We start from the raw sequence: 14,225 nt of genomic DNA, 5'->3' as shown, positions 1-14,225 counted from the left end.
GCAAACAGTCAGGTCTTTAAGGTCCCAGTTTAAATCAGGAGATTTAAATCAGGAGTTTAAATCAGGAGATTTAAAGAACGGTTCCAGAACCGTACATACTTTATTCACGGACAGGCATCTCCTTGCCTTCTCCATTGGTGAGCAGGAAGGGAGTGAATTAAGAGCAAAATCCGAAATTCTCACATCTTCAGATGAACACAAATACTCAATGGTCTTCCACACAGCTTTGTCCTGCAGGGTCCTGGTCCTGCTGAGACCACCAGAGACTCCCTTATTATCAGCATTTCAGAAGAAACGAGTGCCATCAGCTAGCTACATAAGAGAGGAGAAAAGCAAAAGCCAGAAGTGGAACGTCAGACACTGCTCTGTAATATTGCATTTGCCTTCTCTGAGTTAATTATGCTTCATGTTCCCTGCCCAGGAGAGCACATCTCCTCTGTTTGTAGGTGTCTATCAGAGATTCGGCACCCTTTGAACTGAGCAGTACAAGCTATGCATCTAAAATAAGTCATGCTGTTTATGATAGCTGGTAGAAATGAAGCCTTACTAGCACAAGCAGCTATAACAGCACAGAGGATTTACGACTGAGTGGGTTTTTTCCAGGGTGGGCTGGCCACAGTCTGGTGATGGCCTTTTTATAACCGTTATCAGCTCCCACACAGACCAGGTCCATCTGTTACTTAATTTGAACGGAGACACTCCTAAGCTTTTGTTTGCTAATCTCTTGCGGCACATCTACATTGTTCTCTAGCAGGGCAGCCCACCCGTGAGTCAGGCTTGGCTTGCTGATCTTGGGGAGGCACCGTGGAAAACTGGAATAAAAGAAAGGCAGGCAGCAATGTCTGGTCACTTGACCAGCACGGTCCACCTGCCTGCTCCCTTCTGTCAGCTTGAAGGGGCTTTTAACCTGCAACTTGGATGCCAGAGCAAACATACAGCCAGCTCCTCGGATTGGAGGGCTGAAAGTTAAGACTGAGTACTACAAAACATTTACGCACCCTTTATAAATCCAGTCTTTATATATCACAAGTGCATTGCAGTCCCTCAAGGTATTCCCAAAACCCCAGCCAAGGGACAGTTGAACAAAAAAACTCCAAAAACTTACCAGAGCCAGAGTCAGTTAGGCATTTTTTGGTATCTCATCCCTACGCCATGCTGTGTTGCCTATTCTATGCCACCTTGTCTACACTGGCACAAGTTGCATTGAGGAATCGCAGTGAGACGTACTGGGGATAGAAAGGAGGGAGGATAAAGAGCCTGAAGCACTGAGAGACAAAAGGATGGATATTTTGAGGTGCAGATGTTTCTGAAAGTTAAGGGTTATGGTGATTTCCTCAAAATAAGCAGAGGGCAGAAACCTGCCCTCCCTCTTCCTTGCCTTATCCAGTCCAGCACTGCATGGCTTCCTCTGCTCTTCCTCTGGAGGTTTCTCACACATTTAACAGTTAGCTTCCTCCCTACCACATACACACAAGACTTCTAAGGCAAGGACAGTCCTGGGGTCAGCTGGGCTGCTCTTAACAACAATGCTTGTCTGCTGCCTGCTGCTCTGATCATCTCTGCTCTACTGTCCTTGTCACCGTTTCTTTCACTCCAGCTCACGGTATTGAGGATGGATGCTCTCGGGGGCATCTCCCAACTGGCAGTCATAAATGTGCTGACGTGCAGAGGGTTCAGCTAACGTGTTTCTAACACCTAACAATATATCACTCACTCTCTACTCAGTACTGTCCTGCTACGCAGAGTAACCATCCAGAAAGCAAAGATGCTTAACAAGGCATGTGGTTTATAGTAGCATTCCCACATGGCTTAGATGCATTTTGAATTGCAAATCAAGCAACGGTTTAGTGATGATGGACACCTCAAGCAAGGCATATTTCTGTTGCTTTAGTGGGCAGGTGTTTAAATACAGCTGCATGGTTTTGTACTGCTTGTGCCTGACGGTGCAGTAACTAAAATTACTGTATCAGATAACTGCAATATTGGCAAAGCAGCATTGAACGATACTGCAGCATAGACTGTTGGCAGCAACTTATTTGAACTGTTTCCTGGTCATCCTTTTTACCTTGCCTAGAATACTTTAGGAATACTTCACCTCCTCTTCAGATAAGAGATTGGGATGTAAGGAGATGGAAGGTCAAGCTTTACTTTAAACATGGTACAGAGGTAGGAGATGTAACACAGTCTAGTTGTCTATAAAGCTGCTAGGTTTTTTTCTGAAACTGTAGTTTTAGTGTAGCATTTTAAAATGATTCAGATAACATGAGTCACAGTAACAAGCATGAGCTGGATCTCTTTAGCTGCAAGAAGTACCATAAGAATATGCTGTAGACTTCACTGCCTTGTCCTGGATTCTATTTTGGAGAACTGATGGCATTTGGGATTCAACCGTATGTCTGGCTGAGTCTGTAGCACATACAGATCTGGTAGTTATTCGGAGATGTAGCACATACAGATCTGGTAGGTGCGTCTGTTGCGGCATGCATGCTGCTCTGGAAAGGAATGCATGTCTATGCCTGGTTGTTCTCCAGATCCTGGGTGCTGAGGCCTTTGAAGCGAGATTTACATAACACAAAACCTTTGCTGCTTATTTGCACTGGGCTGAAAGAGGCCTAAAGGAACATCTTTGGAATACTCTTTTTAAAAGGTGGCAGTCACCACTAACTATGATTTAACACGCAAAACAAAGCAACCCGTAAGTGTGGTCACCAAGAGACAACTCTTGCCAACAGCAGGGAAATGAGACATAGCACAAATGCCCGGGCTCCTTGAGCAGGACAGTGCTAACAGCTGGGAAGCACCGGCTTGGTGCAGATTCCTCCAGCCCCATGGAGACTGGTGAACAAGGGATAGCCCAAAGTAACGCTAAGAAGAGCTGTAACAGTGTTCTGCTCCTGCTTTGCAACCTGCGTTGTCCCTTTGGGTTTTTTGTTTTGTTTTGCTCCCTGCATAGCTGTAGCCTTCTTGTAATTTAGAACATGCTACTTGCAGTATTCTTCTGCCATACACAGAATAAATCTGTCTTAGCAGTGATTTAAGCAGCCACATTGATCTCTGCCCACAGTCAATACATGTAATAATGTCAGAACCTCTCACAGTCTCCAAGGACTCAGCTTCTGTCTACAATTTATTGTCATCCTGCTTTGTGCCTGAGGGATAGACCTAAATCTCTTGTGTTTAGTGGGTGGGAAAAAGCCTGCTGTGAGCAATTTCCAAGAAATGAGATGGGGCTGGAGTTTGATGGAATCCCGCTGTCTTGGAGTGAATACTTGTAGAGTCATAACTCCTTCAGAGTTACACAACATTGTGGTATTGCCATCTCCACGTTCAACTGAACTCACATTGTAGCTACAGTAGGTGTACTTCAGTAGGACTGTTACCGCGCTATCTACTTGACGAGAGACAATTTTTCTGAAAAAAGATCTTGTGTAAGCAAGAATGTATAATAAAAACCAAACCGGTACATCAAGTTTCCCTTAAGGAATGAGGAACCCTTTCCCTCCCCATCTTTCTCTAGCTTTTCCAAACGGAAGATTTATAGGATAGTACAGACCAGATAGATGCTGTGCAAGCTGCCTTCTGCGGCTCTTCAGCTCTGCAGTCATCTGCTACTTCAGGTCTCTGAGGAAAGCTATCGTTTGTAGAAGTGTCTCTGTAAGGCAGTTCCCCGATGAAGGAGGGTGCTGTCTCTGAAGAAAGGAGAGCCTGCAACTTCCCCCCTTTTGAAAACTGAGCTAAACGCATTATCAGAACCACCTGTCCCAAGCAAGGAACCAACCAGGATCTCCACAGTTAAGCTGAGTGCTCAAACCTGGGCCCTCAAGAAAAGCTCTCTTGGTTCCAGAAGCAGGAATCTCACAGCAGAAGCAATCAAATGCCTTGTGTGTATGAAGTGCCCTACGCTATTGTTGAAAACGTGTCCCGAGATTTCAAAAGGATTTTCCCAAGATTGTTTCTTGTCTTCTGGTGACTAGCTACTTCTAATGCTCTGGGCTTTTGCTGGGATCAGTGAAATCTGTTTATGCTCACGAGGGAGCAAAGCAAGGATCGCAACCCCAGTCAGAACACCTGAGAGGATCGAAGGATGAACAGAGGGAAAGGTGTCAGCGTCTTGTGGCATAATTACCTTTTTTGAAGGGGTAGGTCTGGAAGCACCAGGCCTGATGAAGATGGACTCTGCTTCATAGCAGGCTTGAACAAATTACTTGTGGTCGCTTAGAGCACCTCCTGACTGAGACAACCCAGGACCAGAGCACCTGTTTCGACCTGCTGAGAACCAGCTCTGCGAATGGCGTTCTCCTGGCTCTCCGAAGTAAAGCATAAGCAGACTGAAAGCAAAGTGCGCACCGCACTGCCCTGTTACTCATTTCAGCTCTGATATGTAAGACTTCTCCCAAATAGCTACATTATAGTCCAGAGCACTGTCATCTTAGTTCAATATTGGATTTCTCCCAAATGCTGCTTGAATGTCTCAAGTGCAGAAGGGGGAAGGACGGAAAGGTCCTGCTAAGAGCAGTTTTGGCTGGGCCAACTATTGGTTTGCATCAGCCAGTGGCTTTTATGTGAGTAACAATTATTTTGTACAGAAAGGCAGCTTCTAAACCTTGCCAAACTCCAGCTTTCCCCAGTTGTTTTGGGGTATAAGCACCAAGAGCCAAGGCACCGAGGAAGGCATCAGCATTTAATGAACAATGAGGGATAAGAATCAGCAGGGAACTTTTCAAAAATGCTGAAAGGATTTTAGGTGTTTGAGGCCCTTGAGCTTTCAGTGGGAGGGCCTTCGCAGCTCTTGGGGTATTTCTCAGACTGCTGCCTTGCTCTGTTATGCTCTCTGATCCACTCCACCATGAGAATTTTGCCCCTGCATTCTCCCTGTCCAAAAGCTTCCCACCCTGAAGGCCAGCACACAGGAATTTCCAACTGTCTGTCATGATGCTGAAGATCCTTTTGTTCTCCACATCTCCCTTCAGCTGCCTTTTCTACTTTCTATTCAGGTTTGTTACCACTTTTTTACTCCCAGTGAAACCATCTTAACCTTTAGATACATCTCTTCTCATGTCACTGAGGCACTGGTTTCCATCATCTTTAACTTGCTGTTTGATTGAATGCCCAGTGAAGTCAGTGGGCATCCTTCCCTAGATTTCAACAAGCTTCTGGTTGGATTTGTAACAGCAAAGTTGCATATGGGGCCATGGCATCACCCTGTAGCTGATTATCTGGCATGGATTATAGTTTGTATCCTCCTGCTGTAAGAGAGGGCTTTGGAGCAGCCTGTGTTTTGCAGAATACCGTAGTCTGACTGAGAGGTGATGGGCTTTGCAACAACCAGAACGCCTGGTTCCAAAATATCCTCTATGATGAAGGCATGGCTTGCCTCTGCTGTCTGGTTCGCTTTCTTCCTACTTTGCTGTGCCAGAAACTGCCCACTTGTTTCCTTCTCCCTCAGGAGAGCTCTTTGTGAGTGTGGCTATCCAGTAGCGTGTGAATGTTGTTGGTACCTGCCCCAGTGAAACGCACAGCAGAAAAGACACGGAAGGCAGATTTTTCAAAAGAATACGCGAAAGATGGAAAATTACTGCATTAATTGGAACCCTTTTGGTGCTCAGAGCAAGAAGTACAGTAAAGGGAAATAGCTTGTGGTATAAGGATGCCTTGCAGCATTGCGACTGAGCTTTTGTCCCAGTGTCAGTCTGGCTGGGACTCTACCCAAAGAGCTGAACTCCTCTGTTTTCTCCTGAATTGCAGTCCTTTCATGATTTACTACCTTGCATTTTACATTGCCATGCTGAGTCTTAAAATACTTGAAGATGTAATCAGCATATGTTGGAGGCCTGGCACATTTCATCTTCTAGGAACTGACCGGAACTCTTGAAGCTGCTCTTGAAGCTGCTCGGCTTCCTGTTGTTTCCTGATCATCAAATTAATTTGCAAAATAATACTTTCACTCTTGCATTATCAGAGTTCCTTTACCATCTAAATGAGCATAAGGCACAAGGAAATGGCTTGTGCTGGCACTGTTTTTGTGCCATTATGTTAATCCTCCTCTTTAATTGCTACTTCTAACAATTATATTTTCCTGTATTTACACCACAACTCGTAAATAAACTTAGGCCTGCTGGACCGGCATTAGTAGCCAGGAACAGGTTTTATCTAGGGAAGTTAGTCCTTGTAGCTGGCTGAGAAGATTTCTCAGCAGGCGGTGTGTTTCTAGCTGGGTGACTTATGAGCTGTGCTATTTCTTATTACCTTCTGTTTGTTTTTCCAGGCTGCAGACTCTTGGCTGTGGAACTGACATCCAGCAACACCAAGCCCGTGGTGCAGGAATTCCAGAGTGAGTACTGCCGGCCCGCTGGCTGCCTGACGCCACGGCTGCACTGCCCTCTGCCTGGGGATTTACATCAATCCAAATAATTGAGAAAAAGTTTGCTTATTGCTCATGGTATCTGGTTTCTAGGGGTAGGCAGGACTACCAAGAGCCTGAGATTCAGAAAAGCGCTTAAGAATACGTCTATGCCTTCCCCTGTTTAGCAAAGCACTTGATTGAAATGGTTTATTGAAGTCCCCTGCAAGCCATTGGCATTGCAAAGTGTCTGCCTAAGTGCTTTTTTGAACTGGATCCCAAAAGGAGGAAAGGTGGTTGCCTTGCAATTAATACACTGAAAAGGGGGTTAGGAAATTTATATTTTATCCTGGCCCTACTACAGTCATGCAATGCGATGCTGGGTAAGCCACCTCTCAACCCTGCTGCCATGCCGCCTTCTGTTGAGATGGAGATGACAATGTCTGCTTCAAAGGGGAGTAGGTTTGCTGAATTTATCCCCAGGCGTCATGGTCCTCAGTACATTACCAGACACCACCCAGGGAGATTCTGCATCCCTGACTCACACTGTAGGCTCCGATTAGCAGCGAGACAGTGCTGTGGCCTCACCCTGTCATAAGGTCTTGTTTGCCATAAGTTAGAGCCTGTAGAGAACAGTGTGTTCATTTCTCTCCATAGTTGATATCTGTTCGGCTATTATTTTTGCTGGCCAAAATCCATCTTCCCCAATAGCTCCTGGAACCCAGCAGTGTTTCTGTTTGTGAGGGAGATGAAAGAGAAGGCTTTGCTTTGTGGGCAGCATCTACTAATAAAACACTGTGCAAGACTGCTTAAAGCAGAGCAAAAAATACAGCTGCTTCCTATTAATCTCTGTTTCCTTGATTTCTCCTGCTAGGTGTTGAGCTGTCCTGCATCATTAAATCCACCGTAACACCAGATCCCAGAATCGAGTGGAAGAAAATCCGAGATGGCGAAACATCTTACGTATTTTTTGACAATAAAATGCAGGGTATGAAGATTCATTGTTCTTAGACTTCCAAAACAGCCTCAGAAACAATACAACTGAGGACAAACAAGTCTGTAAAAGGCAGGACCTCTGGCTGTCTTGCTGCTTTCTTCTGGAACTAGAATTCAGCAGTTGAAGTGCAAGATGGAGAGAGAGCAGGATGTTCTCTGCTCTCTGCCCTCATTATTGACAGTTCACGGTAGGGAGCCACAAAGAGCTGGAGTGAGATCCTTTGTAGGAGATACTTCTTGGGTAAGAAAGCAAATGCTACAGCTTCCGTTCCCCAGCACCTCTTGGTCCTTGCTGGAGGTCACTGCCTGTCTGAGCTCTCAGGACCAGACGCTGACCCCTCCTGTCTTTCGATATGATGTCTGAGTGCTCCACCTGCCCTTCAGAAGGGATCTCTGTCTTGAGCTGTCAGTACTCACTGCTGAGGTAGCACGGTGCTTTGCAGCATCCTGGGAGCATGTGATTAGAAGCAGAGTCTTTGGCTTGATGGTGCAACTCAAACACAGGACTGCCGGTAGGGCTTGACTCCATCTGGAATTACTCCAGCACTTCAGGTGGGACCAACAGCCACATCCAAATGAATCTTCCAAAGGAGACAAGGCCTGAGGCTGTCTTGGAAGTCCAGTTTGCCACAATTCTTGAGATGTGGGGTGGTGCTTTCCAGTGCATCCTCTTACATGGTTAGCAGCGTTGGTTTCCTTTGTGCTCACTGGTGAAAGAAAGGCTCTTAACTTTCAAGCATCAGGTTCCTTTTAGGTGGTTCTCTTGACTCCAGAAAGAGTCCAAGATCAACCACTTAATTCAGATGCCTAAAGTTAGTCTGTGTGACTACCCTGAAATTTTTCTCTCTTTTTCCTCTGTATCAGGAGACTTTGCGACTCGTGCAGAAATTCTGAGCCGGACATCACTGGTGATTAAAAACACCACCCGGATGGACACTGCCACATACCGCTGTGAAGTGGCAGCACCTTCTGATACTAAAACCATAGATGAGATTAATATCCAGCTCACAGTCCAAGGTATTACTTTAAACCCAGATACCTCTGCAAGCACTGCCAGCTAACAGAAGAGGCTGCAAGCCTCTCCAGAGTTGAAACAGTGGCCCTCAACAGGCTCTGGAATTTGTTGTTTAAAACCAGCTGGAAATAGTGGAAAGTTTTGATGCCTTTGTAAGCACAGCTATCTTGGAAAGTATGTCAGAAATTATTTAGTTCTACTCAGCAGTGCCATTCACGTGGTTTGTGTCTTTCCCACAGTGAAACCTATGACTCCTAGATGCACTGTGCCTAAAGCTGTACCTGTTGGCAAGACAGCCTCTCTTCACTGCCAGGAGAATGAAGGTTACCCAAAGTCCACTTACAGCTGGTACCGCAACAGTGAACCTTTATCGCCAGACACGAAATCAAATGCCAAATTCCAAAATTCCTCCTACACCTTGAACCCCACCACAGGCACTCTGGTAATGCCCTTACAGACATAATCAAGATTTGTTTGTTTCGCTGGACAGGTTATTTTTAAGGTTGCTTTTAAAAGAAAAAATTCATTGCATAGCTTTCAAGGAAGGTATAATTTGAAGAAAGTTAGGTGTTCTAGGATCGGGATGACTTGGGAAAGGGAAGAGTAATGATGGAAGAAGATATTACCGTAGCTGTTTGGTTTTGATCACTGCCAATACCATGTGCCTTTTTAGAAAGAGGGAAGGAAAATGTCTCACAGCCCACCGTGAAGCCTGAGCAATGGAGAATTGCTTATACATGCTTATACCCTCACAACGCCTTCTGTCTCTCTTGTCCTGCTCCCCCCCTTTTCTCCTCACCAGGTTTTCCACGCCGTGCACAAAGGCGACACAGGCCGTTACTCCTGCATAGCAACAAACGATGCTGGCTTTGCCAAGTGTGAGGAGCAGGAGATGGAAGTCTGTGAGTGGCTCTACATACTTTTCATCAATGCTGATTAATATATCACCATAAATAAATTGGTACCACTATAGGGAAAGAAGGGGGACATCCTAAAGCATTAAGTCTTTCCTGCTTTCTCATAGCCCCAAACACAGGAAGAAAAAAAAAATAATCTAAAAATTCAGGGAAACATTGAAACACTGGATTCATAAACAGTTTTAGTCTTGGAATCAGGGACTCAGTAGTTCCCTATGAATTATTGGGGTTTGCTTAGAATAATTGAGAGATGGCCTTTTAGTGCATGTAAAGCTAGAATATTGCTACTGTCTTAAAGAAATACTGGATGATGGCTTCTCTCTTTGCCAGATGACCTCAATATTGGTGGGATAATTGGTGGAGTCCTCGTGGTCCTAGCAGTTTTGGTGCTCATCACTCTTGGTATCTGCTGCGCCTACAGAAGGGGTTACTTTGCAAACAGCAAAGAGAGTGGGGAAAGGTAAGGTGGGATCAAAGTGTTCTTATGCAAGTCCCCGTGCCCACAGCTAGCATGAAGTAGTCTGAAGGGTGCCAGAAATTGGTGGCTAAAATGCATTTCAATGCCTGACTTGGACATATTTCTTCCTAGTTCCCTACCAAAGAGTACAGGCCAACCCAGTTCTTGAAGTATCCAGTTCCCCACTGTAGACCCTGCACCATGCTGAAGATTTATTTCCCTAAGGGAGAATTCTAGTATGGCTCCTCTTGGGCTTGCTACCAAGACCAGACAGAGGAGTGAAAGCTGTGCTCTAATATCCTCGTATTTTGCACAGGAAGGGGAGACCAGCACAATTAAATGCCTACAGGTGTTTGTCCAGTAGGTTATGTGCTCTTGGCATGATGAGGTCTACAATTTAATGAACAGAGTGCACTGCATAATTAGTTTAAAGCATCAGGACGTGCATAGAAAATATATGCAGAAGAGTAGGCTCTCTGCAGGAAATCTCACTAGTTGTGAGAACCTACTTTGGGATTAAAACCAACCATTTTAGAATGCACGCTAAAACGTTAAAAACAACAGCATTAGCATCAGAAACAAGCCTTGATATCCTTACAGAATCTGTAGAAGAGATAATATATGTAAAATCAATATGTAAAACCAAGATTCTCACCAGATTTAACAGTTCCATGTTAAATGTTGCTTTTCAGCAGAAGTCCTGTCTTTTTTTGTTTGGTTTGGTTTTCAGAAAAAGCTCCAAATATCCTATTTAAATGCAGCTGAGGGTTGGCATACACTGGACTTGACAGTCGTATATAAATTCTGAATTCCTATAGGATTGCAAACAAGTGGTGCTTCCTTATAACTAACGCAAATGCTGAAGGCATCTGGCAGTGAAGGTTTAAAATGAACTTTGTAATTGCCACAGGAAACAATGCAGGAGGCACTCGGAAAGGTAGTGCACAGGGACCAGACCAGGAGAGCCCAGAAAAGAATCAGTTAATCTCTTTGCAGAGTTATTCTTGTGGAAACATACAGCAATCTTTTTACCCTGTGCTGAAGGAGAATTTAGAAAAAATCCCAGTCATGACAAATGGTGAAATAAGCACAGATCTATCATTTGAGCAACGAGCTGGGTTTCTCTCTGCTTTCTTTTCATTCGGCTTTTCTTCCTCAATTTTGTCTTTCTCAGCACCTCCCCTCCAAAATCCTGCAGTCTCCTTGTCCCAGAAATGATATCTCTTCCTTTATTTCAGCTACAAGACTCCAGCAAAACCTGATGGCGTTAACTATATCCGGACAGATGATGAGGTAACAAATGATTTGCATTTAACATCTCTCTGTTTAGGCGAGGAAGAGGGTGGGCAGAGGACTACTAGCTTTTTTAGGGCCTACAGACTTTCTTAGAGTGGGCACCACTCAGAAGCAAGGATGCAGAACAGAGAGAAAACAGAAGGGTGAAGGCTGAGTCATTTCCTGAGAAACGATGAACAGTTTAAGTTGCCTTAAGTGACTGATGCCAAGAGCTATCAAATGCAGCTCTGCTCGGTCTCGGTTATCTTATGGCTTGACCCCCTTAGCATGAGTTTCATAGGATTAAGTGGGCAGGCCATGATGCTTTTACAAGAGAATTTGCATTTTCGGATTTGAAGAGATCACTAAGCTTAAGATCAGAAAAAGCCTCTCCCTAGTAGCAGAAATACTGAAGAGGGAATGAGAAAGTCCCCTGCCATGCCTTGGTGTGTGAGGAGGACAGTAGGAGGAGCACCTGGCCAGTATGACTGGTGTCTCCTCCTCCTTACCAGCTGGAAGGGGGTGCTACCTAGACCAAATGCTAGAATTTATACAGATCGGATCTACCTTTCACGGGCATGTTGCAATTGGGGGCAGCAAGAACAAAGAGGTGTCTGGAAAAGCCATTAGATCGTTCCTACATCCAGAACTGTTTTGTTGCAGGGTGACTTCAGACACAAGTCTTCATTTGTCATATAAGACACCAAAAGAATATTGGAAACCAGCAAAAGCAAGTGTGAAAATACCTCCTCCAGGAACTCAAAGCGAGAGCAAAAGATGAATTAAGTGCGCTTGGAAGAGCTTGGAACACACAAGAACTTGATAGCTAGCTATCTGTATATCTTTTTTTTCTTTGCCAAAGTTTAAAGTAACTCCTCACTGCCCAACTTGCGTCTCCCCTGCCTCCGGAGATACCAACAGGATCACTTAAAGCTGTCCTTGGACTAAGGAAGCGTTTTAATACTTTCCGAGAGACTGGGCTGTGGAAGTTTGTGGAATTGCCTTCTATTTGTGCTGCAGGGACACAGCCACAATGTGCAAACCAACCAGGGGAACAGCGTTAGGTAAACGTGTAGTAGACATTATTAGTAGACAAAAACGGTGCTGATACGGCAATAGACGGACTTCAAAGAATAAGATTTATCCGTGCAAGGGGGAGTCTTCCTCTCAGCAGCTTGTTGCCCAGGCCTGGCTGGTGACTTTTACACATTTGTGATTGTCTTGTGCTATTGACTCTGACTGCTCAGGTGCAGAACGGGGTATCTGAGTAGCCTACAGTGACAGATACCGATACAGTAAATGCAACTAATGTTCTCAGCCCTTTTGTAAACTTACTGAATTCTCATTACTCCATTTAACATGAAACACGGGCAGCATCAGGCCAGAAGGATTGCTTCTGTTCACTGCTTTACAGGAAACTCATTGCACACAGGTAACCCCTCATTCTAATCTGCACGAAGCAGGCTTGCCTCTTGTGTCTTTTGGTGTGTCAAAGAGGCTTATAGTGGAGGCAGAGAACCTAGTGCTAAGACATCCCTTTTAGGAAAATTAAAGCCAAATACTTTCAGGGGCTAAGATGGCCATAAAAGGTACTGAGATATCTTCAGGCTTTTTTACCTTCTCCATTTATTTTGTAAAATCCCACATTCTAAATTTTTTGCAAAGATATATTTTGGTTACTTCAGAAAAGGTAACATTTCTATTTGAAGTGTAAATACGTCATGCCAGCAGTGTTTAAGTAACGTAGCTATTTTTTTACTTTTTAAGCTACAGAGAGGAGCTCAAATGTTGCTATAGCATGGCACTGTCAGAGCATATCAGTATTATTGCAAGGTGTAATAAAAAACTGCAGGTGGAACAGCATCTCTTTCCTCTTAAGCTAGCTTCAGCAATTTCCTTGTCACAAGAGGTCTTACCAGACACAGAACAGAGTCACTCAGGGATAGTTTTTGTAAATTTATGGCAGGAGCCATCAACTTTTTTTATATATAAAACTTACTTTTCTTGCCAGTGACCAACACTTTGTTTTTGTTGTTGCAAGAAATACCCAGGGATGGCTTTTGGATTCAGTTCCAACAAGGTGACAGAGTGACTTTAATGTTTGCTACCCTTCTGCAAGTTCCCTGAAGCACTAACACAGTGTGACAGCTATGGCAACTTTACAGGTTTAAACTGCATAGCCAAGGCAACTGTTTCTGGAGTTGGGAAAGCAAAAGCTCAATACAAAAGCACTTTTGTAGTGTCAGTTTCAACTTTTCTCTAGATGGTGAAAGAAAAAAAAAAAAAGGAAACAAATCTAGTTCTCTTGGCTTTAGAGAGAATAATTGGAAACACATGTTTCCCAGAAACATACATGTTGATAGTGTTGAACAGCACTGGGTAATATAAGACTGCAAGATGTGGATGCAACACTAGAACTGTGCTGTGGTTTAAGAATTTTTTTTTTTTAATGTAGCATAATTTAGTGTTCTTGTATTTCCAATATGAATTGAGTTGTCTTAACTTTTCCTGTATACAGTATTTTGGATACTTGACAATTTGGACTGTCAGTGTTATTTTTTAGTGTTCTGCATTAATCTGCTTTGTTTCCTAGGGGCCTCGCTGGACATGCCATTGCTGCATTTGTTTTGCCTAAACAAAGTGTTACCACTTCTCCTTTTGCTAATGAAAGTAAAAATAAGGATGGGGCAGCAATAACCATATGTTCTCTGTGTAACTCAGCCATTACCACTGCTATCTTGCAACTACATTATGGTTACCTTTAAGACATGCTCTTCAACCAAGCCACACAGTACTGTTCACTGGCTGCACGCTGCCTCTAATCATTATGACAGTAGTGAGCATAACATTCCTTTGCACCTTCTGTATATCCACTACTCTTTTTTCTATGCTGCTTTTAGGATACCTGTAATAAGGGAGAGAAAGAACAGGTTTGAATCAGGGTAGCTCTGGGCATTATGGGAGCACAATCTACAGTCTCACCATGAGCCCAAGGCAGCCTTCCTGTGAAAAGCCAGCAAGCTGAGAATCAAGATTTATTTTTCAGTTCTAAAATGTGACAGTGGCATCTCTAACGAGAAAAGGGGAGATGATCCCCCTGATACAGCTCATGAGATCTGATTGATGGAATTCATTGTATCATTGTGAATAATATTCAGGTTTGTACTAATGTATTACCTTTAACTTTGCCAAGAATGTTTTACATAAATACCAAGCTACAAGGCA

General features: G+C 44.0%; 1 protein-coding gene across 1 annotated transcript in view; it reads left to right on the top strand.

Annotated features, from left to right (window-relative positions):
* The window catches only part of JAM3 (junctional adhesion molecule 3), a 32,266-nt gene extending 18,041 nt beyond the window's left edge, over positions 1–14,225 (top strand). Inside the window, exons 2-9 of the mRNA XM_059829566.1 lie at positions 6,266–6,331; positions 7,215–7,328; positions 8,201–8,353; positions 8,591–8,793; positions 9,154–9,253; positions 9,599–9,728; positions 10,964–11,018; positions 11,664–14,225. Coding sequence (XP_059685549.1) covers positions 6,266–6,331; positions 7,215–7,328; positions 8,201–8,353; positions 8,591–8,793; positions 9,154–9,253; positions 9,599–9,728; positions 10,964–11,018; positions 11,664–11,699 — 857 coding nt within the window. The 3' untranslated portion in view covers positions 11,700–14,225. The remainder of the gene's footprint in view (positions 1–6,265; positions 6,332–7,214; positions 7,329–8,200; positions 8,354–8,590; positions 8,794–9,153; positions 9,254–9,598; positions 9,729–10,963; positions 11,019–11,663) is intronic.

The sequence above is a fragment of the Gavia stellata genome, chromosome 26 (assembly GCF_030936135.1).
Source record: "Gavia stellata isolate bGavSte3 chromosome 26, bGavSte3.hap2, whole genome shotgun sequence".
NCBI lineage: Eukaryota > Metazoa > Chordata > Aves > Gaviiformes > Gaviidae > Gavia > Gavia stellata.
The sequence above is the reverse complement of the archived record's forward strand: the minus strand, read 5'-3'. Positions and strand labels throughout refer to the sequence as shown.